The sequence below is a fragment of the Wolffia australiana genome, chromosome 15, assembly GCF_029677425.1.
Source record: "Wolffia australiana isolate 7733 chromosome 15, ASM2967742v1".
NCBI lineage: Eukaryota > Viridiplantae > Streptophyta > Magnoliopsida > Alismatales > Araceae > Wolffia > Wolffia australiana.
The window spans coordinates 10,034,404-10,058,328 of NC_135849.1; the positions used below are offsets into that span (position 1 = coordinate 10,034,404).

The following is a 23,925-nucleotide window of genomic DNA, read 5'->3' on the forward strand; positions in this document are numbered from 1 at the left end:
CTAGATAGTGAGCGATCACCGTGATACTACAGACTGGGAAAATTTATGTATCCTTAAGATGAATCGGACATGTCTTTGACATGAAAAGATGATGTCCTCGTCAAAGCACACAATGATGATGACACCAAATCTCCACAACATGTCAAAGCACATAATGATGATGTCGCCAAGTATCAGCATCGAGCATCCAACACATCCACTTGCAATCTAGTAGCTTCTAAGATCTCGCATCTTCCCAAAGCACAGTGGGCTAAACCAGAGTTAGATAACCCTGGTTAAGCCTCAAGTCCGTTGTCTTATTGGGTTTATAAATAGGACCATATATGTATCATTTAACACACGCTATGAAGTACTCTAAAGATCTTCTTGTTCATCTCACTTCTGTTCTTCTTCTCTTCATGAAACAATCTCCTAGTTCTATATTCTCGTTGATTCCCTTGTCTCAACAGTCCTAACTGTTAGAAGAAAGAGACAAAAATATATTCTTGCTCCCATTTGAAAACTCATGCCTCAACTTTGAGAGGAGAATAGAAGTGGAAACAAAAATTTGGAATAACCTATCCTTTAAGTCCAAAACAGGAGTAGTTTTGGCTTTTCCACTTTTATCTATCCGCTGAATCCAACTTTGATTATTAAAATACTCAATAACGGGTGCCTTTGGCAAGCCTATGTTGAGTCTTGCCTAATGTCCAATTCCTAAAGTTCTATCATTGCCTCATTCTATCATCCTCAATAACTGCCTTACTTGAGTACTAAATTTCTTTACCTTACATTCCAAACAAAATATAGTGATTTTAAAGCATCATAGTTAATCATGGAACCTTATCACATGTCTTTATGTCCTATCCATAAAGTCTTGGCATCACGACAAATACCACGACCAGGAAAGTAAAGCAATTTTTATGTGTGTCATGCCAGAGGTCAACTGTGATAATACAAACGAACTATGGCTAAGCATATGTTCCTTGATGTCCATATTTCCCTTTGCATATGCAAGCCCAAAATGGCACAAAGCCGTGGCAGCATTTTTTCTAGACTTTGTTGGCATACAATCGGCAGTGCCTCCATACAGGCGTGATCAGAGTTATTCTCTTTCTTTTATTTTACACAGAATCTAGAGGTGAACTAGATTTGTTGGCAATTGTTTGAGACAATAGTGGAATACCACTATTTATCACTATTGTTTGAGACATGCCTTGCTATCAGTCGCTGTATCTCTCCCTCTTTGTCATGGATCTTTTTCTTTCTATTTCGCCTATTCCGTCATCCGTACTCAGGTCCGTCCCGTCCCTATCCGTCATCCGTCATTCGTATTACAACTCATGGCGCCGCCGCAAGCCGATTATAACGAATTCATTAACTGTTCACGCGCGCCACGCTGCGCCTCCTGTGAGAGCAGACGATGGGGCATTAAAGCAATTTATTTCGGTGAACAGGACAACTATTAAATACCAAATTCCGGTTGGGGCAGGGAATAATAACTGCGGCAGATTGCCACGTGCGAACGGAATGGCAGCTACCGGGCCTAGCCCATTTCTTATGGGCCCAAACTGTAGCTTATTGGGCTTTAGCCCAATGCTGGAATATATATTTTTTAAAATTTTTCTATGATCCGGAAAATAAACATAAATATAAATACATTTACTATTTTTTTTTCTTGAAGAAGAAAACAGCTCGTCTTCCCGTCCTTTCAGTTCTGGCGCTTGCGAGAGGCTCCAGTTTTGGTCTCTCGTGAGTTCCTCTGCTCGCTCTCGCTGTCATCCTTGTTCACTGTAGTTTTGCTCGAAGGTAGATCTTGGTCGTTTGTCGAAGGAAGCTTGCCTCGATTCACTGGAGTAGCAGCTTTCAGTTTTGCTTCGCTCGTCGAGTATGTACTTCCCGTTTGCTTCTCAGATCCGTTTTCTTCTTAAGATGTTGTCGTTTTCGGCCTGCTTTTCCCAGTTTTAGTTTTAGTTTAGGTTTGGGGTTCGTTTGGGGAGGAAAGCTGGGTTGCATTCGATTTGCGTTCTTTTTAGTGTACTTTTGGGCGGTATTCACTACAATGTCTGCTGTTAATACTGCACGATTGGGCCAGTTGGGCATTTTTGATGTTAGTGTCCGCTGCATTTTCGATTTTATCGCTGATTTTGTTCTTGGCCTAGTTACATGCAAGTAACAATTATTTTTTGGGGGTTTCCTTGCGTATACCCGACTCATTCGAGGGTAAAGTTCGATACTTCTCTGCTGCCTCCCGCGTGTTGTGTGGCGGGCATCGTTGGGCAACGCAGGAAGATCGTTGATCTTTACTTTTGCTTCAACTATCATGAATTTTGTTGGAAAATTTCTCGTAGATGAGGAGTGATTCAAATTTGCAGGAATGAAAGGAGAGGGCGACCTCATGGAACTGCAATGACTTCTGAAATTGCGCCTTTCGATAAGAATCCATCAACATGAGTCGGTTTTCTCTAGGTTCTAGTAACAATGGCAACGGCGCCTCGTTGCATGCGTCTACAATCATTTCGAATGGAGATGGTAGTGACTTTGACAGAAGCGACAATTCCCCAATGTAAGTCTCTGCTTATTTATTCCGACCCTTCTCCTCTATTGTTTGTCTAATATGCAATCTGACTTCGACATTCTTCTCCCCACCTATGCGGTTCTAGTCGTACTTGCCTGATTTATTATCAAATTCTGATGCTCGCTTTTCTAAGTTTTTTTTTTGACGAATTTCTGTGAACCGTTATCTCTCAAATTATTAATGCTCCGTTGTTTCTTGACGTTTTCTGGAGAATCATTCATTGTGCATTTGCCATTGGGTTCTGAAATTAGTATCTTACTTTCTTTCTCTTCAGGACTCCAATGTCTCTCCCTGTAACTATCCCACCAGATCTGGCTGGTGTGACTCCACTATTTGATCGATTCCAGGTGAAATCCCGAATTCCTTTTTCCCACTATCCAGTCATCGTCAAAGTGATAGAATCTCTTATCAATATTTCACTATCTATTATGGCCCGACATCACATTGGCATTGATTTTTTTTCCTAGGGGGAATTGATAGACTTCTTTTGTTAAAACTGTTTCCGAGAAAAACTACGTTGATCTTTTATTTGATTATGATACTGACTGGAGATTAGCGTGGAGAATTGTAAGGGAACACTAAAATTTCATCTTGCCGAGCATGTTTGCCCACCATCGCCTTGGTCGTCTTGCTGTGAACCTCGCAGACCTTGTGCTGCCTGTGGTAGTCCTTGGCGTTGGAGAGGTCGGCTCTGCAGTCGTCCACCTGGCATGATGGGTAGCTGGCCACGTTGCCGGGAGAACAAGCGTTTTTTTTGAAGAAAAAGAGGGAAGATCACCCAAAATTGGTGATTAACCCGAAGATTAATAATATCTATACATGGCCAATCATCCTGGTCTCTTTTATGTCCTTCACCTCCTACTAAACCAATAAGATATACACTTATCCACATCATGAAGTACTGAGTCCAACGACACATCCTTCCTGTTAAATACCATCTCATTGGGTTGCAGCCATAATGCCCAAAGCACTGCGAGGAGCCTTCCTTTGCATGCGCCCCCATGGGTGAACTCCATGATGCCTTGTCGGACGTCGCATCCACCCCGATGCACTTCTACGATCTCCCAATTGGCTGTTCAAAGGAACACTATAAAAATAGGTGAGAGCGGTCTTCCTTTGCTTGGGCACACATGGGCGACAGTGCCAATGTGTCTGTGATCATGCGCTTTTGGTGGACGCGTGTCATAATTCGTCTCCTAATAAGAAGCCGCCATCTAAAAACCGGCACTTAACGGGATGGACAGAATAACGACCTTATTTTTTCACTAAGCTCAAAGGGCTTCCCTGAATTGTTATGTATGGTTGCGATGTGTGTCACTCTCATTGAGTGCTCCTTACTGGGCCCTCTAAGAAGACCTTTAGTCATGAGCCTCATCAGGGCACTTGAACCAATGGACAACATAGGATATGTAAACAGAGGAACAAAAAACACTTTGGGTGACAGGTTGATATCTAAGCTTTTCATTTTTTGAATAGATTAAGGAAGATCACCCAATATCGGTCATCAACCTGAGGCTATTAATATATATCACAAATATATATATATATAAATATATATATATATATATATATATTAATCGTAAATACACAATTGATTATCATGGCCCCCGATCCTTCACTCCTAAACCAGTATGAAACGAAACTCTCCACGTTATGAAACATATTAAGGCAGCCCTCCACTTAAACCCAACCTCATTACTGTGCAGCCATATTGCCCATATCATCGGGAGGAGGAAACATCCACCCTTACAATCTTCTGCGAGGCCCATACACCCAAGTAAAAAGGCAAGATCAGTCCTTGCCCCTTGTGCACATAGCATACTCTGCCGATGTGTCCATGAACATTCTCTTCTGGAGTAGTTTTCATTTTATATGTCATTTAGAACTAGGTATAAGTTTTCATTTTCATAGAACTGAAATACAATACCATGAAGTTATTACATATTTTATGTGCGTAAAAAATGATCATTCAAATGCATCTCATTTTTATGAGAAATCTAAGTTTTTTATTGTTTCCATGAGTCTTGTTGTGTTTCATTTGAATCTGATACACAGTGTCATTATGAGACAACTTTTATTCCAACTGTGCAACTTACAATTATTCGTCTGATTTTTAACTGTGGAATCAATGCCCTTGAGAAACGTTTTTTTAATCATATTTTTCCTTCACTTCAGGTGGATTTTTTTCTTAGGTTGATGCAAAAGCAAATTCTGTCTGCTGGGAAGCGAGGATTTTTCTCTAAAAGATCTTCTGGTGTGCATGCCAAGGAAAAGTTTACTTTTGAGGATATGATGTATTTCCAAAAGGTATCTTTTCGTAAGAAGTTCTTCATTTTTCCTTTCCTTCCAGTGGAGCTTTTTACCTTAAGGTAATTTTTCTTGAGAAGTGGTGCTCAAGTGATGTTCTGCCGCTTTCATTCATGCAGGATCCTATCCCAACATCTTTGCTCAAGATTAGTGGTGATCTTGTTAGCCGTTCCGTTAAGCTGTTTCAAAGTATTTTGAAGTACATGGGGATTGATCCTTCTGATAAAATAACTCTTTTGAGCATTGAAGATCGAGTTGAACTCGTTGGAAAAATTTATAAAGATTCTTTGAAACGTCCAGAACTTCGAGATGAGCTCTTTATTCAGATTTCTAAGCAAACAAGGAATAACCCCGATGGGTCTGTTCTCCTAATCCCTAAGTAATTTATTACATTTTATTTATCCTAATCCCCGACGGGTCTGTTTTACCATTATGCTACTTTTTTGTTTATTCCCCTCTCCTGTAGGATCTGCTTAGCAAAGGCATGGGAACTTATGTACCTCTGTGCTTCGTCAATGCCTCCCACCAAGGAGATTGGGGCGTATTTGTCAGAATATATTCATAATGTTGCTCATGGAGGAAGCACAGATCCTGATATTCGTGTCCTCGCACTGAACACGCTAAATGCACTGAAGCGTTCTATGAAGGCTGGCCCTAGGCTTACAGTTCCTGGGCGCGAGGAAATTGAAGGTCTTTTGACAGGGAAAAAACTTACAACCATCGTTTTTTTCTTGGACGAGACCTTTGAGGAAATTAAGTATGACATGACGACCACAGTTGCTGATGCTGTAGAGGTATGAATCTTTTATGGCTCTGTTCCTGTTTGTCTTTCATTGGTCGCTGTAATTTTTCCAAATGTGAGAGTTGTAGTTAATTTGTCTCCTTTATTGGCCATGCATGCGATCACATGAAGAGATTCATGTCTCATTCCAATGTTTCAATAACTATTCGAAGTTTATTTGCCTTGACTTTCGAAATGTTGTTGCTCCATTATTGTGTACCCAAAGTTTGTGGGTAGTCGCTCTTGACTTGAATGTTTCTTGCTATTTATTTTGACGAGGTATGGTAATCTAGACTTGGACATCTCATGAAATCTTTTAGCGTTTATTTTTTGATAGGGAATTGACCCATATCTGAGTAGATCCAGCCCGCTTATCGTCTGATACCGTTCAGGTATCGTAGATCAAATATTCAATGAAAAATTCAAGTTGCAAGCATCACTGTTTGTAAGTAATGAGAGAGAGGATGGGAGAGGAGAGAGATAGAGAGAAAGATGCACAGAAGATTGGGCAGAAAAATGGATCATCTATTTACTTCACCAGTGCCCCCTTTTATACACTTTAAACAAGAGAGAGAACAGCCTTTCCAACGGTCATATTTTTGAAAAATATGTCCGTTGGAAAGGTTACATCCAGCTGTTTTTCGCAGCTGGATGTCCAACGGTCAGTTTCCTGACCGTTGGAGACTGGGCCTGATGTTAATCAGGCCCAGTAAATATTAGGTCCTTATTGGACCTAATATTTAGCCCTAATGGGCTCCCCACTATTGGGCCCTTAATGGGCCCTTAGTGGGCTCTTATTGGGCCTCTATTGGGCCCTCTCAGTCAGCTGCTCTCAGTTAGGTTTTCCATTATCCCCTAGGGTTATTCTATTACATATACATGGCCTCTGGCCCATAAGTTAGTACTGCATGATCTAACACCCCCCCGCAAGTTGGGTATAGATGTTGATCATGCCCAACTTGGACACCAACGTCTGGAATTGTGGGCCTGGGATGCCTTCGTGAAGATGTCCGCCGTCTGATCCGAAGTAGGGACGTATTGTGGGATGATGTAGCCCTCGTCGATATTTTGTTTGATGTAGTGTCGTGCCACACGCGCGTGCTTCGTACGTTCATGTTGAACTGGGTTCTTGGCCATTGCGATGGCCGATTTGCTGTCTGAATGTAGGATCATACCTTTGTCGTTATATAGGTGTAGGTCCTTCAAGATGCCTTGGAGCCACATTCCTTTGCAAACTCCCTTCTTCAAGGCTCGGAGTTCAGCTTCAGCACTCGAAAGGGAGACTTCCTTCTGCTTCTTACTGCGCCAGGTGATGAGGTTTTCGCCGAGGAAGCTGCAATATCCCGATGTAGAGCGGCTGTCCTCAAATGAACCTGCATAATCAGAGTCAGTATAGAGGGTGATCCTAGGCTCACCTCCTGTTCTAAAGAACAGTCCCTGTCCAATGGAACCCTTCAAGTATGCCAGAATTCGGTCAGCTGCGCTCTGATGAGATTCTCGAGGATTGTTCATGAACTGACTCAGAGAATTCACTGCAAATGCTACGTCTGGCCTTGTATGGTTGAGGTAGAGTAGCTTTCCTACGAGCTTCTGAAATGAGGTCTTGTCCACCGGTGCGTCCTTCTCATGTTGCTGTGCCTTTAATTTGACGTTAATGTCTACTGGGATCGCAGCTGGCCTGCACTCCAATTTCCCAGTTTCCTTTAACAGATCCAGAATGTACTTGTGCTGAGAAAGCACAATCCCCGATCCCGAGTAGGCCACTTCAATACCTAGAAAATAGGTCAGGGGTCCAAGAGATTTAATATCAAACAATGATGAGAGGTATTTTTCCAAGTTCTGAATTTCACCATCGTCATTTCCCGTTATTATAATGTCGTCTACGTAGACTATCAATACTGAAATCTTACCTTCCTTACCGTGTTTTATGAATAGAGTGTGATCCCCCTCACTCTGAGAGTACCCAGCTGCTAGCATGGCTCTGGAAAACTTGCCGAACCAGGCTCTAGGAGACTGCTTAAGTCCATATAAGGACTTTCTGAGATGACACACATCTCTGGGATTTCCACTCACATGATACCCAGGAGGTTGAGCCATATATACCTCTTCTTCGAGCTCTCCATGTAGAAAGGCGTTCTTCACATCATATTGATGTAATTTCCATCGTAACATCGCCGCCAGCGCAATCAGGATTCTGACGGTGTTCAATTTCGCCACAGGTGCAAAGGTTTCATTGTAGTCAATCCCGTATGACTGCGTATACCCTTGGGCTACCAGTCTTGCTTTATACCTTGCAATTGTCCCATCTGAATTGTATTTGACTGTGAAGACCCATCTGCTTCCGACGACCTTTTTTCCGTCAGGGAGAGGTCCTATCTCCCAGGTACCATTCTTCTCGAGTGCTTCCATCTCCTCGTCCATTGCTTTCTTCCATTCAGGGAATGTCAGAGCTTCTCTGACGTTCTTAGGGATGGATACAGCCATCAATGCCTGAACAATCTGATTGTATTCCGAGGAAATTCTGTCATAGGAGATATAGTTGCTTACTGGATACCGTTTAGTCTCTGTACACTTCGGGGTCCCTTTACTGACAGCGATCGACCATCCACTGTTGCTCTGGTTTGCTTCTTTTGCTGGTAGCAATTCTTCTCTCGGGGCATCCGCGGACGTGTGGGGCTCCTCCTCCTCGGTTTGGTCTGGCACTGTAGTATCCTCTGATTCCTGTTCACCGTCCTCCGATTCAGAAGGTCTGCTGAGCACTTCACCGTCGACGTTCCTTTCATCAGATTCTAGGTAGGCCCCTGATCGATCTTCCATACCATGAAACATTCGGATCTCGTCGAATTTTACATCTGCAGTAATGTATACCTTTCTTGATTCCGGATGGTAGCACTTATATCCTTTCTGCGTGGTGGAATAGCCCAAAAATACGCACTTCACCGCCCTGTGATCCAATTTTCCTGCACTGTGGACATGAACATATGCACTACAGCCAAACACCTTGGCTGGGAGGTTAGTTCTCAATGTTACATTAGGAAATTCAGAGGATAAGAGATCAATTGGGGCCTTGAGGCCCAGTGTCTTTGACGCTGTCCTATTGATGAGGTGTGTGGCTGTTGCCACTGCCTCTGTCCAATAGTGTTTGGGGCAATTTCCTTGAAATAAGAGTGCCCTGGCAGACGTCATAATGTGGCCAATCTTCCTCTCAGCAAGCCCATTCTGTTGAGGGGTATTGACACACGAGGACTGATGAACTATTCCCTTTTCTGCCATGTAAGTGTTTACTTCTCCGCAGAAGTATTCCTTGGCATTATCGGACCTCAGGCACTTAATTCTTCTCCCAAACTGATTTTGAATCATTTCAGAAAACAGCAAGATGATAGATGGAACTTCTGCCTTTGATTTCAATAGATATACCCATGTATACCTAGTGAAGCCATCTACAAATAGGATGAACCATCTCTGGTGTGATAATCCAGATATGGAACAGGGGCCCCATACATCACTATGAATACATTCGAAGGTCGAGGAGGCCCTGTGATTCGTACTGAGGTATGGGGACCTCTTATGTTTGGCAAACTGACAACTTTCACAAATTAAGTGTTCAAAAATAATTCCCTTAAATAATTGGGGATGCAACTGTTTCAAAATATGAAATGAGGGGTGTCCTAGTCTCCTATGGAGAAGGGTGACCCGCTCTTTACTCTGGGCAGCATAGACCACCGTCTGCCCCTCTTCTTTCCTTAGTTCATCTAGCACGAGAAGTCCGCCTCTCCTGCTAACAGATGGAATCTTCTGCCCGGTGTCCTTTACACAGAGAAAACAGCAGTCAGAATCTAAGGAGAAACGCCACCCGGTACTATCCACTAGCTGAATTAAAGACAGGAGGTTGGCCTTTAACTCAGGTACGTGGAGTACCCCCTTTAAGGTTTTTCCTTTAATTAGGACGGTTCCTCTGCCTTCTACTTTTAAAACCCCACCATTGGCAGTAAAAACTTTGAGATTCTTTGTTTCAAGCTCGTAAGTTTGAAACAGTGATCTGTGGGGTGACATATGATCTGTCGCCCCAGAATCTAATACCCATGAAGCTAAGATTGGCTGAGTATTCTTAAAGGTGGTAAATGCAAGACTTTTACCTGACTGTGCGAGGGACGTCGAGCTGATCTTCTGCAGAATCTTGTTCATTTCGGCTTGTATGATCTTCTGGATATCGCTCCCGGTTTCTTCCTTCTCGGTGGAAAGTGGTTGATCTCCTTCGCTGGCAACGTAGGCCTTCTTATGCTGACCTGGATTCCAGGTCCCCTTTTTGATCTGCTCCTTCCATGCCAGTCTTCGGCAGTCCCGTTTGATGTGCCCGGGCTTTCTGCAATACCCACAGATGAGTTCTGAGGTATTACCTTCCTTTGGAGGGGCCTTGGGTTGTTGGGGGAATGCCGTGGGCTGAGGTGGTGCCGGGGGCTGAGGCTCCTTTTTTGCTAAGTGGGCTGCTGCGGTGGGTTTGGAGGCTTCTCCTCCCTTGCTACCCAGCTTCTTCCTGCTCTCTGCGCCTTGGAGCTCTGAGATCGCCTCTGCTAACGTGGGAAATCTTTCCCGGTGCAGCAGCTGACTTCGGAGGGTCTCGTACTCGGGATTGAGTCCCATCAAGAATTGCAAAGTTCTAAATTTAACTTCGCGAATGTAGGAGGGAGAATTCTTATCACCTGTGGGCCAGAGGAGGTCTAATTCCCGCCAGATCGCCTTCAGCCTGGCGGAGTAGGTGGAGATCGTCAGATTTCCTTGCCTCAGCGTCCGCTCTTGCTCGCGGAGGTCGTAGACCCGGAAATCGCTGTGCATTTCTGCACACGATTTGTTAACCTCTAACCAGAGGTCGCGGACACAGTCGACCAGAAGATAATCGTCCTTCTGTTCGTCTTCCATGTTCTTCAACATCCAATTCATGATGAGCGCTTCTTCAGACTCCCATATTTCCACCCCGGCTCCGTCTTCTGACGGGGCTTCCTCTGTCAGATGTCTCCCAAGGTATGCTGCTTTGAGAGCCCTCTGAGTCATGGTGATCCACTTTTGGCCGTTGAGGCCGTTGTACTTCATATCCAGGTCGGGTAGGACAGGCCTACCCTGGACTGGTGCAGTGAATGGCATGGTTGGTGCTGAAACTGGAGCCAAAGCAGGGGCTGGAGTAGAGGAGACTGCTCGAGCAGCAACGGTCGGGGCAGCCACGGGAGTGGAGGTAGCTAGGGAAGCCAATTCCTCTGTCTCCCTTTCAGCCTTTGCGGCCATTCGGGTTCTGGATTTTCCTATAGTGTTTAGGGAATATCTTGCTGCAATACCTTGCTGAGATAGTCTCAGAACTTAGGCTTCAGCAGGTCTTCAAAAAGGTCTTCAAACAGGGCTTCAATCAAGGCTCCAAGCAACTTCAATCAGAGGCTTCAATAGGGCTGCAACAGGGCTGCAGCAGGACTTCAAACAATCTTCAATTGGTGGTTTCAACAGATCTGCAACAGGGCTGCAACAGGGCTTCAAGGCTTAGGTCGGGCCTTGCTCTGATACCATGTAAGTAATGAGAGAGAGGATGGGAGAGGAGAGAGATAGAGAGAAAGATGCACAGAAGATTGGGCAGAAAAATGGATCATCTATTTACTTCACCAGTGCCCCCTTTTATACACTTTAAACAAGAGAGAGAACAGCCTTTCCAACGGTCATATTTTTGAAAAATATGTCCGTTGGAAAGGTTACATCCAGCTGTTTTTCGCAGCTGGATGTCCAACGGTCAGTTTCCTGACCGTTGGAGACTGGGCCTGATGTTAATCAGGCCCAGTAAATATTAGGTCCTTATTGGACCTAATATTTAGCCCTAATGGGCTCCCCACTATTGGGCCCTTAATGGGCCCTTAGTGGGCTCTTATTGGGCCTCTATTGGGCCCTCTCAGTCAGCTGCTCTCAGTTAGGTTTTCCATTATCCCCTAGGGTTATTCTATTACATATACATGGCCTCTGGCCCATAAGTTAGTACTGCATGATCTAACACTGTTGATAATAGCGTTCGAATTCCCCAAAGGAGAGATTGAATTCAAGAGGAAGAACTCTAAGAGTTGGGAAAAGAATGATACGGTGAAATAAGATCTGAATGTAGAGGTGGATCAGCTCACTCTCTTCAATTTCTGGTCGCGGTAGGCTCTCGCGCACCAGCCTCAGCTGTCAGCTGCCAACAGTGGAATAACAACTCCTTGGTCTTCCTGCTGAACCGAGCTTTATTTATAGTCAAGTTGCACGTGTGACTTGATTTAGAGCGGTCTCTTGAGGGCGCATCGGCGATACGTTCTTGAGACGAATGTATCATTGTATCTGTGGAATAAGGGCACTGAGGACTAGGGAATGACTCGTCTTTGGACTGAATGGAAGTTAGATCCTACCTTTCTCAGTATCTAGTTATCTCACCTTGCTGTTCTCCTTCTCTCCTGTGTCTCTCTCCCCCCCCCCCCCCACTCGCTTGTGTTCTTCTTCCTACTGGCATCATTCTGAACTCCTTTTCACTCACTTATTGCTCTGCCTCGTTCTTCCTTGTGAGCCTTGGATATTTTCGAAGTGGACTTGGTTTTTTACTCCTAAGACTTGCAAGGTTTATATCATTTAGTGCTCCCCCTTCTATGAAATCCACCATCTTTTTACTCTTCCACTCATTATTTAGCAGCTGAATAATTTGCGTTATCCGTTCTTCCTGTGCTTATATTTTTTCTCCTCCAAATCTGTGTTGTGACCACCAAACCTATACCGCGTGCTTTGAAAGGCTTTCTGATTACTTCCCTCCTACCAAATAGCATGAATAGTTGTTGGGGAAGAGAAGAAGAAGATAATGACATTACTTGAACAGAGTACATGTAAGGGTATATGTACCCTAAGAGGGAGAGAGGATAATAGGGCTAATCTATCACTAACACCCCCCCGCAAGCGAAGTATGGATATCTTCCATACCGAGCTTGGAGACGGCACGTTGAAGAAGAGGGCGGGAGAGTCCCTTGGTAAGGACGTCTGCTGCCTGGTCGGCAGATGCAACAAAGTCCAGGTCAAAGATCCCTTCGTCAACTCGCTCCTTGAAGAAGTAGCGGTTGTGCTCCATGTGCTTGATGCGGCCCTGTTGTCCAGGGTTCTTGGCCAACACGATCGTCGACTTGTTGTCGCAGAAGAAGTGAATCGGGCCAGCATACTCCACGCGAAGATCGTGAAGGATGCCGTAGATCCACTGGCCCTCAGAGGCCCCATCGGCGAGTGCGCGGTACTCGTCTTCTGCGCTAGAGCGGGAGACTTTGTCCTGCTTGCTACTTTTCCAGCTGACGAGACTGCCAAAAACAAACGTGCAGTAGCCCGTGGTAGACCGATGATCCACAACGGAGCCGGCAAAGTCAGCATCAGTGTAGACTTTCACTGTCTGGTCAGTGCTGCGAGGGAAGAGCAGGCCCTTTCCGGGGCAGCCCTTCAGGTACGCAAGGACCCGGTGGGTGGCCTGATGGTGAATCTCCCGTGGGGAGTGCATAAACTGACTGAGCAGGTTGACGGCGAAGGCGATGTCGGGCCGAGTGTGCGTCAAGTAGAGGAGCTTCCCCACCAGCTGCTGATACCGGTGGGAATTCGTCAGCGGCGAATCCTCCCCTTTGCCCAACTTCACGTTGGGATCAATGGGAGTGCTCACTGGCGCACAATCGGTCATCCCTGTCAGTGCCAGTAAGTCGACGGCTTATTTCTACTGCGAGACGAAGATCCCACGGGGGGAGTAGGCTACCTCAAGACCAAGGAAGTAGCGAAGAAGGCCTAGGGCCTTGATCTCAAACTCCTTAGCCAAGGCAGTGCTGAGGCGGACAGCTTCGGCAGCATCAGATCCCGTGATAAGGATGTCGTCGACGTACATGGCAAGAATGGAGACACCGGTCAAAGGAGGCATCTCCATTGCTCTGAGTGTACCCTTCGGTCTTCAGAACAGAGGAGAACCTCCCAAACCACATGCGCGGGGACTTCTTGAGTCCATAGAGGGACTTCCGCAGTCGGCACACGTGACCGGGGGGGCCGAGTGAGTACCCCGGGGGTTGCTGCATGTACACCTCCTCCGTCAAGTCGCCGTGCAAGAATGCGTTCTTGACGTCGAACTGGCGGATGGCCCAGTGGAAGTGCGCTGCAAGCGCCAGAAGAAGCCGGACAGTCTCCATCTTGGCCACGGGAGAGAACGTCTTGAAGTAGTCCACGCCATAGGACTGAGTGAACCCCCGAGCCACAAGCCGAGACTTGAGGCATTCGAGAGTACCGTCCGCATGATGCTTCTTGGCATGAATCCACTTGCAGTCCACTACCCTCTTGCCCGGAGGTAGTGGAACGACGTCCCACGTGTGGTTCTTGAGGAGAGACTGCATCTCCTCGTCCATCGCCGCTTTCCAATGGGGAGAAGCAATAGCATCGACTAAGCGTTGAGGAACGGGATCCGACTCGATGCGGGTGAGGAACAACCGGTAGGGAGGACTCAACCGGTCAAAGGAGAGGTAATGAGAGAGAGGGTAGAGGGGGGCCTTAGTGCACTGACGGACCCCTTTCCGTAGAGCAATAGGCCACCCCAATTGATCGTCACCATCGACAGGAGAAGGAGCGGAAGCAATGGGGGACTCCCCGGGAGGAGCAGTAGACGACACACCGGGAGTCGGAGGAGACTCACCGGAGGGCGAGGGCCGGGAGGGGGGGGTGACGAGGGTTGGTCACCGAGAGAGGAGGAGGGTGACGCACCGGGGTTTGACAAGGATGGGGGGCCGGAAGGAGGAACGGAGACCAATGGGAGAGGGAGAGCTGCCGAAGGGGGAAGGGCAGGTAACGAAGAAGAGGTAGAGGACACGTCCAGGGACCCCACAGGAGGAAGTGAGGAAGAGGAATTAAGGGGAGAAAGATCCGGAAGTGAGGAGGGTGGAGTGGGAGTGGACTCCACGATTGGACTTGGTCCCAAGGGGGGGGCCGAGGGAGCCTCATCCAGCGGAAGGCGTGATGAGGTATAGTAGTCCCCAAAATAGGGTTCATGCTCGGCAAAGGTGACGTTTGCCGAGATGAAGAACCGCCGAGAAGGCGGATGATACCACCGGTACCCTTTTTGGAGGGAAGAGTAACCCACAAACACACACCGGAGTGCGCGTGCATCAAACTTCGTGGGTGTGGGAGAAGTATCATGGACGTAGGTGGTGCAGCCGAAGATACGAGGCAAGAGTCCCGTCCGCAAAGAAGTATTCGGGAATGCCACAGTCATCCGGTCCAAGGGGCTGGAGAGCTCCAGGAGTGGGGTGGGGATACGGTTAATGAGGTGAGTAATCGTCAAAACTGCCTCTCCCCAATAACGCCCCGGCGCCTTGGAGTCCAACAGCAATGTCCGCGCCGTCGAGGTAACAGCAATGTTCAGCCATGCCATTCTGCTCGGGCGTGGCCACACAAGAGGACTCGTGGAGGATGCCCCGGTCGGCAAAGAAGGAGGCCAGGTCAGCGTTGAAGAAGTCCCGGGCATTGTCGGAACGGAAACGCTGGATGCCTCGACCAAACTGTGTCTGTACCATGGCGCAAAAGTGTCGAACATTCTGTGCAACCTCCGACTTCGCAGTCAGGAGGTAGACCCACGTATAGCGGGTAGCTTCGTCCACAAAGAGTAGAAAATAGCGGTGCCCTTTCAGACTGATCTGCGGGGCCGGCCCCCAAACATCACTGTGGACTCGGAACAGCGGGGTCGATGTGTGAGACGAGGATGAAGCAAAGGAGGATCTGCGGTGCTTGGGTAACTGACAAGGTTCACAAAGCATAGTCTTAAGGTCCACGCGTGAACACAACAAGGGAAAAAGACGCTGTAAAGTGGAGAAAGGTGGGTGTCCAAGTCGCTGATGCTCCATCAGAAGGCGTCCCCGACGCTGCTCAGCCACCGAGAGAAGAGTCCGGTGCACCATGAAGCACTGGGAGCGGCCTCCATCGTCCAGCATCAGCAGTCCATTCTCCCGCCTAATCGGTGTAGTCCGGCTCACCTTGTCAGACAGAAATATGCCGTCAGGTTGTAGGTGGAAAGAGCAGGAGATAGCATCAACTAAGCGCTGCGGAGACATAAGCATGGCCCGCAGGTCAGGGACATGGAGAACGTTGTGGACCACACCAAGGCCGTCCACATAGACTGCCCCGATTCTGGCCACACGGAGACGTCCACCCCCGGCCGTGAGGACAGTGCGGCCACCACGATGCTGCTCATATGATACAAACCGGGCATTGCTCGGGGTCATGTGTTCGGTAGCCCCCGAGTCAAGGACCCAAGATCGTATCGGAGACGACAGGTGAGTGGAAGGCCGTATGGCCACAGTACCATGCATCTGAAGATGAAGGAGGGGAAGACGCACCAAAGCCGCCAAAGTAGGCCGTGGACGGATTCTGCAGGGCAGCCATCTGGTCACGGAGGCCGGCCAAATCTGCCTGAAGCTGGTCCATGGTCACTGCTGAGGGGCTGGCGGAGGAGGAATCAGAATGGGCCACCATGGCCTTGCCTTCTGCGGCCTCTTTCTTATTTCGCCAGTCATTCAGGCGCTTCTTGCACTTGTTCTTCCCGTGGCCCAGTTTGCCGCAATACGAGCAAATCGTCGTCCCAGCTGGAGGAGCGGCGGAGGTGGGCGTAGGGAGGATCGACGGTGCCTTGCCGCCTGAAGAGAGGGCAGAAAGTAGTGCGGTCGACTCGCCGGAGGGGCCGGAGGAGGGAGTCCCATGGAGGAGGAAGTGGCTTTCCTCTTCTTGAAGCTCCTTCACCAACTCCTCGAGGGCAGGAGGACCTTCCTTGCGGTGCAAGGCACGACGACGTACGTCATCATACTCGCGGTTCAGGCCGCTGAGGAAGCCCATGATCCGCAGAAGAAGCACATTCTGGAACGTCTTGGACGTCGGATCGTCGGGCGGTAGGTAGTAATCCACTTCATCCCACATCTTCTTGTGGGCAAGTGCATATTCAGAGATCGTCAACGACCCCTGACGGAGATTGCTGGCCTGACTTGCAAGGGAATAAAGACGCCACCAGTCGCTTTCCCGGCCACAGAAGGAGCGCACCTGATCCCAGAAGCCTTTCACCGTTTTCTGATGCGGAAGACGGTCGCGGAAATATGGAGCCAGGGTGTACGCATACATCCAGCCGAGGATGAATTGGTCCTCAACGTCCCACTCTGCATAATGTGGGTGGTCGACGGTAAGGGGGTCTTCAGTGCAATGCTTGAAGAGCTGGCGCGCCTTCAAGGTGGTCTCGACGAAGCGCATCCACGGGAGTAGATTCGGGCCCCGTAAGAGTGTCGTCTCCGGGACCGACGGAAGCGGATGAGCCACCTTGTAGGACAGTGGCTTCTCCAGGAAGTCGGTCTCGTTGAACGACATGGTGCTGTTACGGCGCTGCTACGGCAGTGCTGCGGCTGCGGCTGCTGTGCGTGCGCGGCGGCTGCGGGCTGCGGCTACTGTGCGTGCGCGGCGGCTGCGGGCTGCGGCTGCTGTGCGTGCGCGGCGGCTGCGGGCTGCGGCTGCTGTGCTTGCGCGGCGGCTGCGGGTTGCGGCTGCTGTGCGTGCGCGGCGGCTGTGGGCTGTGGCTGCTGTGCGTGCACGGCGGCTGCGGGCTGCGGCTGCTGTGCGTGCGCGGCGGCTGCGGGCTGCGGCTGCTGTGCGTGCACGGCGGCTGCGGGCTGCGGCTGCTGTGCGTGCGCGGCGGCTGCGGGCTGCGGCTGCTGTGCGTGTGCGGCGGCTGCGGGCTGCGGCTGCTGTGCGTGCGCGGCGGCTATAGGTGGGCGATGTCAAACCCTAGGGAAGGAGCTCTGGAGCTCCGATACCATGTTGGGGAAGAGAAGAAGAAGATAATGACATTACTTGAACAGAGTACATGTAAGGGTATATGTACCCTAAGAGGGAGAGAGGATAATAGGGCTAATCTATCACTAACAATAGTGAAATACTTGGAAATAAAACGCCGAGTCTACTTCCAAAACAACAACGGTTAATAAGGGAAGGATAGAGAGAGATAGCCGATACAAGAGGTGTTCAGGACGATAAAAGAGCAGAGGATGACACCAGTGAGGCGTAGAGAAATTCCAGAGGAGAAAAGAGACCAAGTTAGGGAGAAAATTAGAGAGAGATAGGATCGAACTCCATTCATCCAAAATATGAGCTCTCCCCTACTCCTCTATGCCCTAATTTTGTGATGTGGATGGTTGTGCTGGGTCTTGTTATAAATTAGCCTGGGGCGTATCATTTTCAATTGTATTGGTTACTGCTTTGTTTTGGTTGTAGCGCATTAGTGATTTCATTAGTGAGTAGAAATTCATCAAGAGTAATCTGATTTCATTGATTGTTAACCCCCGTCCCATTAATGAGTTGAAATTCTGGTTCCTTTTATCTGTATTTTTGTCCATCTGCTGCGACTTATGTTAAATTGTCTAATATTTCAGGAACTCGCAGCGATCATCAAGCTTTCAGTTTATTCTAGTTTCAGTTTATTTGAGTGTCGTAAGATCGTCACTAGTTCAAAGTCATCAGAGATTAGTAGTGGTACATTTTTCTTACTCAAAATATTCTGCTTTTCTGACCATCAAAATATGCGCTCTACTGGAGCGCAAGATTAATATATTTTTATTTTTGATATCAGAGGAATATATTGGTCTGGACGATAACAAATTTATAGGCGATCTATTATCAGAGTTCAAGGCTTCAAAAGATCGCAGTAAAGGAGAAATTTTGCAGTGCAAACTATCATTTAAAAAAAAGTTGTTTAGGGAATCTGATGAGGCCATAACAGATCCGATGTTTGTTCAGCTGTCATATGTTCAGGTGGAGCTTCCATTATGAACTTTAATCAGTTCTCTAACATGCTACGCTTGTCTCCCCATTTTAGGGTCGATCGTTTAACTTTTTCTCTAATATCTCTTCCTCTGGTGTGCAGTTGCAGCATGACTACATTCTAGGAAATTATCCTGTTGGGAGAGAAGATGCAGCACAACTATGTGCGTTGCAGATTTTATCGGATATTGGCTATGTTGGCAATCCCGATGCGTGCATGTCAGTGTTGTTATGCATGTCGTGTTTAAATTTCTCCATCAGACTTTTCTTTTCTTGTTATCGTGATTTTTTAATGTTTTTGATGTATTTCATATTATCCAGAGAATGGTCTTCACTCATTGAAAGATTCTTACCAAAGCAAATAGCAATGACCCGTGCAAGATGCGAATGGGAGAGTGATATCATTTCGCGGTATGGTTTGATGGTAAGATTGAAGTCTGTTCATTTACACAATGTGGATGAAGGTCAAGCGATTTCTGGTTTGATATTAACGCTTGGTCATCTGTCTTTAGGATCTAAATATTCTCGGAATATACATTACTCTTGTTTCCTCTAAGTTTCTTAAATTTTTTTTTGTCTCAGAAGAAACTACTTCAATGATTAACGCTGTTTTCCCACCCTTTACGCCGTAATTAAACTAAGCCATAAGCTTATAATTTTTCTTCACTTTTTTCATGCTTCAGATACCTCATTAGCTATGCCTTTTCTATAAATTTTTGTGAATGACTTTCTCCTTTTGAGAATATTTTTCATGGGTTTTTTATTGCTTTACAGGAAAATCTGTCAAAGGATGACGCAAGGCAGCAGTTCCTCCGAATCCTGAGAAATCTTCCTTATGGAAACTCAGTTTTTTTCCCCGTCAAAAAGATAGATGATCCCATTGGACTTCTACCCGGTCGTATTCTTTTAGGGATCAATAAGCGTGGGGTGAGTCTTAGCGTTCTCAAAATTTATGCTTCCCTTTTGGTGACGGAACAAGAACTATAAACTTAGTCGTGGATTGATTATGGCATCTCTCAGGTTCATTTCTTCCGACCCGTTCCCAAGGAATACATGCATTCTGCAGAGCTTAGAGATATCATGCAGTTCGGTAGCAGCAACACCGCCGTTTTTTTTAAGATGAGAGTTGCCGGAGTCCTCCATATATTTCAGTTTGAAACCAAGCAGGTGTTGTACGATTTTTTCCGAAGACATGAATATTATCGTCAGTGATCGTCACAAAGTATTATAGTTATTCTTAATGTAGTTTGCCCCTTTCGACAGGGTGAGGAAATTTGTGTCTCTCTCCAGACGCATATTAACGATGTAATGCTTCGGAGATACTCAAAAGCACGCGCCACTGTTAACGGAGTGTTTCATACCGATTTTACTCACACCGTGAAGCCTAACACATCCGATGTATATGAAAAGCGATTGCAAGATTTGTCCAAGACAGTTGAAGAAGCTCAGAAAAATGCTGATAGAGTGAGTGAATGAAGTTTCTTATTCAAGTATCTCCTTGTTCTAATCCGTTTGTGAGCCTCAGAAATAAAGGCCTCAGTTTTAGTGTTTTTTGTCATTATAATCAATTTGTCGCTTCTGAGGTTGGTCTATATTTATTTTTTTGGATTACTTCATTCATTTGTCTCATTCTTGGTTGGTATCATAAATAAATGAAGTTCCCACTTTTATGACCTCTTACATTCAAATCGCTTAATAAGCCTAAGTCAAATTTTGGTTTAGTTTTTCGGCAATGTTTGTATACCCTTATTGGATTTTGATGAGTATTTCTTCTAATTTATTTGTTATTGGGTTTCCTTAGCTACTTGAAGAATTGCGTGACAAGGAGAAAAGGGAGAATGAACTACTGGAGGAGCTGAAAGCGTTGAAGGATTCGCTTCAACTTGAGGGGAAAAATTCTAGGGAAGTAATGGCTGAGTGCAACCGACTTCAAAAACTGTATGACGAAAAACATGCCGCTTTACAGGTAACCATCTTCATAAAACCATTGACTTCGAGAGTTTGTTCACCACGTCTCCAGGAAAAAACGTAGCTTAACGTTGAGCCTTTTTATCAGGTAGCGACAATGGAAAAAGCTAAAATGGAAGCAAAATTAGTGCTCATAAACGACCAGGTGAAATGTGGCTCTTTTAGCGGTCAAGGTAGAGAATCTTCTACCGGTCGGGGAGCTTCTCGGAATCCTTCGAATCTTCAGGTTTATTCTCTCGTTCTAATCTTTTTTTCTTCTCCTGAGATATTCAGTGAATTTTCTTAAAACAATCGGTTGAAATGGAAATCACAGTCTGCTCGATGTTATTTTGCCTCAGGCACTTGAGAACATTCAAAGTGAGTTGAAGTCTTACGCTGAAGAGATTCAGGCCTTGAGGCAGAGTTGTAAACAATTATCCAGTGAAAAGACTCATTTAGAGCAAAAACTCCTTAGAGCGGAGAGCAAGCATAGAGAAGAGGTCTTATTCTTTTCTCAAAACCTCCTATTTTCCGCATTGTGGACATGTCTTTTATGAGTATTTATCATACCAGGTCGAGTCGTTGGAGAGAAATTTCGAACAAGAGCGGGCAATGCTTAAGAATCAGCTTTTCGAATATGAAGAGAAACTGAGAAAAGCTATTTGCGACTTGACCGTTGCTGAATCCACCCTTTCATTTAGGGACGAGCAAATTAATGCTTTGGAAAATAACTTAAAAGAGTTGGAGGAACTTCGAGAATTGAAAGAGGTAACTTACAAATTATTTTGCCCTTTCAAAATTGGAGGCTGACGAGTTCTAGGAATAATTGCTGTGTAAACAGGACATCGATAGGAAAAACGAACAGACGGCTGCCATTTTGAAGCGGCAAGCAGAGCAAATAACTGCGCTTGATACGCTTTATAAGGAAGAACAAGTCCTAAGGAAACGTTATTTCAATACCATAGAAGGTTATTTCATCAAATACCATATACTTTAACAAAATTGGTTTTGTTCCTGAGTTTGACTTTATGGGGTTCCTTGTTTAATCACTTTCTCAGACATGAAAGGGAAGGTCAGGGTTTACTGTCGGATACGTCCGCCAAGTGAAAAGGAGATGGCCGAAAACGAGAAAGAGGCTGTCAAGGGTACGGACGAGTTTACAGTAGAGCACGCCTGGAAGGACGAGAGGGCCAAACAACATCTTTACGACCGAGTCTTCGATTGTGATGCAACCCAGGACGATGTTTTTGAAGATACAAAGGTATTGTTCTGAGCATTTTTCTGGTGATAGTTATTTTAGCCATTTTATTTAATTATTATTTTGTCATTTTCAATGCAGTATGTGGTGCAATCTGCTGTCGATGGATATAATGTTTGTATTTTTGCTTATGGTCAAACCGGTTCTGGAAAAACATTCACAATTTACGGGTCGGAGAATAATCCCGGACTCACCCCAAGGGCAACCACAGAACTGTTTAGAATAATTAAGCGCGACAGTAAGAAGCTATCTTTTTCTCTTAAGGTAAGTTTTTCATTATTCCACAATTTTAGTTATTTTCTCGAGCAATAGAATATTGCGAAACACAGTTTTTACAGGAATTCCCGCTGCCATTTTGATGCATTGCAGGTTTATATGGTTGAGCTTTATCAAGACACCCTTGTTGACCTCCTGTTACCCAGAAATGCGAAGCGCTCAAAACTGGAGATTAAAAAGGATTCCAAGGTAATGTATCTTGAATTAGTCCTCGACTTCTACAGCTTTCAGTTTTTGGAAACTGGAAATTCGTTAACCTGAACAGTTTCACGATATTTTTCTATTTTTCATCTCAGGGAATGGTCACCGTGGAAAACGTGACGGTAATTTCAATTACAAAATACGAGGAGCTGAAAGCCATCATCCTGAGAGGCTCCGAGCAACGACATACGGCTGGGACACAGATGAACATTGAAAGCTCGAGATCCCATTTGATACTGTCGATCATCATCGAGAGTACAAACCTCCAAACTCAATCCGTTGCCAGAGGAAAGGTAAATTATTTTTTTCTAAAAAAACGTTTATTTGCACAGTTCAACCTTTGCATGAACATAAATTTGAATGAAATGTGCGTTATTGGCAGCTGAGTTTCGTTGATCTTGCGGGATCAGAGAGAGTGAAGAAGTCGGGCTCTGCGGGGCATCAATTGAAGGAGGCGCAGAGCATTAACAAGTCGCTGTCGGCTTTGGGGGACGTCATCGGAGCACTTTCCTCTGATGCGCAGCAGCATATTCCTTACCGCAACCATAAATTGACCATGCTCATGAGCGACTCTCTCGGTGGCAATGCCAAGACCTTGATGTTCGTCAACGTCTCCCCTGCGGAATACAACTTGGAGGAAACCAATAATTCACTTACGTAAGTACCTCTATCTCTATCTACCTATCTATCCTTCTTTCTCTCTCTTTCTATCTACCTCAGTATCCATATCTCTCTTTCTCTTTCTTTACCTCTGCACCTCTCTCTTCTCTATCTACCTATCTCCATCTGCCTTTCTATATATCCCTTTATCTCTCTCTTTCTATCTATTTCTTCTTATCCATCTTTTTTTACCAATCTCTTGTCTTTTCATCTATCATTCCATCTCTCTCTCTCTCTCTCCATCTATTAACCATTCACTCTCTCTCTCTATATCTATCTATTAATCCATTTCACACACACACACACTCTCTCTATCTATCAATTAATCTATCTCTCTTTTTATCTATCAATCTATTGCCCTTTGTCTATGAATCTATCTATTTCTCTTTATGTATCAATCTGTCTCTTTCTCTTTATTTCTCTCTATATTTCTATCTCTTTATCTATCAATCTATTTCTCTTTATTTATAAATCTATCGCTTTCTCTTTGCGTATCAATCTCTCTCTATATTTCTATCTCTTTATCTATCAATCTATCTGTCTCTCCCTTTATGTATCAATCGATCTCTCTATCTCTATCTCCCTCTATCAGTCTACAAGTGTATCGCTCTCTCTCTTTTCGTCTAGCATTCTATCTCTCTCTTCATCTATTAATCCATCTCACTCTCTCTCTTCATATTTCAATTAATCTACCAATCTCTCTATATCTCTCTTTTTATCTATCAATCTCTCTCCCTGTATATCTATCGTTCTCTATCAATCTACAGGTCTTTCTCTCTCTAACTGTTGAGTTGCTCTATCTCAGGTATGCAACTAGGGTGCGCTCCATTGTGAACGACCCGAGTAAGAATGTGTCATCGAAAGAGATCATTCGTCTCAAGAGACTGGTTGCTTACTGGAAGGAGCAAGCGGGAAAGAAGGTCGATGACGAGGAACTGGAAGACATAACCGATGAACGGTTCGTGAGAGACAGATGATGGGTAGAAAACATTTTTTCTCCTCCTCGTAACTCTTATTCCTCTTATCAGCCACTCAATGTTTTCTCTGTTGTTCTTGTACATGTTCCACCCTAACATAGATGGAAGTTGTTTA

The 23,925-nt window shown here is 45.7% G+C and overlaps 1 protein-coding gene across 2 annotated transcripts; it reads left to right on the forward strand.

The window, feature by feature from the left end:
- The first annotated feature begins 1,680 nt into the window (after window positions 1–1,680).
- ZWI (kinesin-like calmodulin-binding protein (ZWICHEL)) lies at window positions 1,681–23,925 on the forward strand. 2 transcript variants are annotated; one of them, XM_078587787.1, is made up of 24 exons: window positions 1,681–1,867; window positions 2,355–2,545; window positions 2,832–2,904; window positions 4,733–4,864; window positions 4,984–5,222; window positions 5,331–5,658; window positions 18,104–18,203; window positions 18,301–18,482; window positions 18,595–18,710; window positions 18,813–18,915; window positions 19,266–19,418; window positions 19,512–19,658; window positions 19,755–19,955; window positions 20,293–20,457; window positions 20,548–20,685; window positions 20,798–20,938; window positions 21,012–21,206; window positions 21,280–21,406; window positions 21,497–21,699; window positions 21,778–21,960; window positions 22,066–22,161; window positions 22,269–22,466; window positions 22,556–22,830; window positions 23,639–23,925. In XM_078587787.1, the coding sequence occupies exons 2-24, from the start codon at window positions 2,430–2,432 to the stop codon at window positions 23,808–23,810; spliced, it is 3,783 nt and encodes a 1,260-aa protein (XP_078443913.1). In that variant the 5' UTR covers window positions 1,681–1,867; window positions 2,355–2,429; the 3' UTR covers window positions 23,811–23,925. The 2 variants fall into 2 exon arrangements, with proteins under 2 accessions (XP_078443913.1, XP_078443914.1); XM_078587788.1 differs by having other exon boundaries at window positions 1,689–1,731.

Excerpts from the sequence above, each read along its gene's own strand:
- ZWI (XM_078587787.1), top strand. The coding sequence starts at position 2,430 with ATGAGTCGGTTTTCTCTAGGTTCTAGTAACAATGGCAACGGCGCCTCG. Across the intron at positions 5,223-5,330 it reads ACAAGGAATAACCCCGATGG|GATCTGCTTAGCAAAGGCAT; the intron begins GTCTGTTCTCCT and ends CCTCTCCTGTAG. Across the intron at positions 18,204-18,300 it reads GTCATCAGAGATTAGTAGTG|AGGAATATATTGGTCTGGAC; the intron begins GTACATTTTTCT and ends TTTTGATATCAG.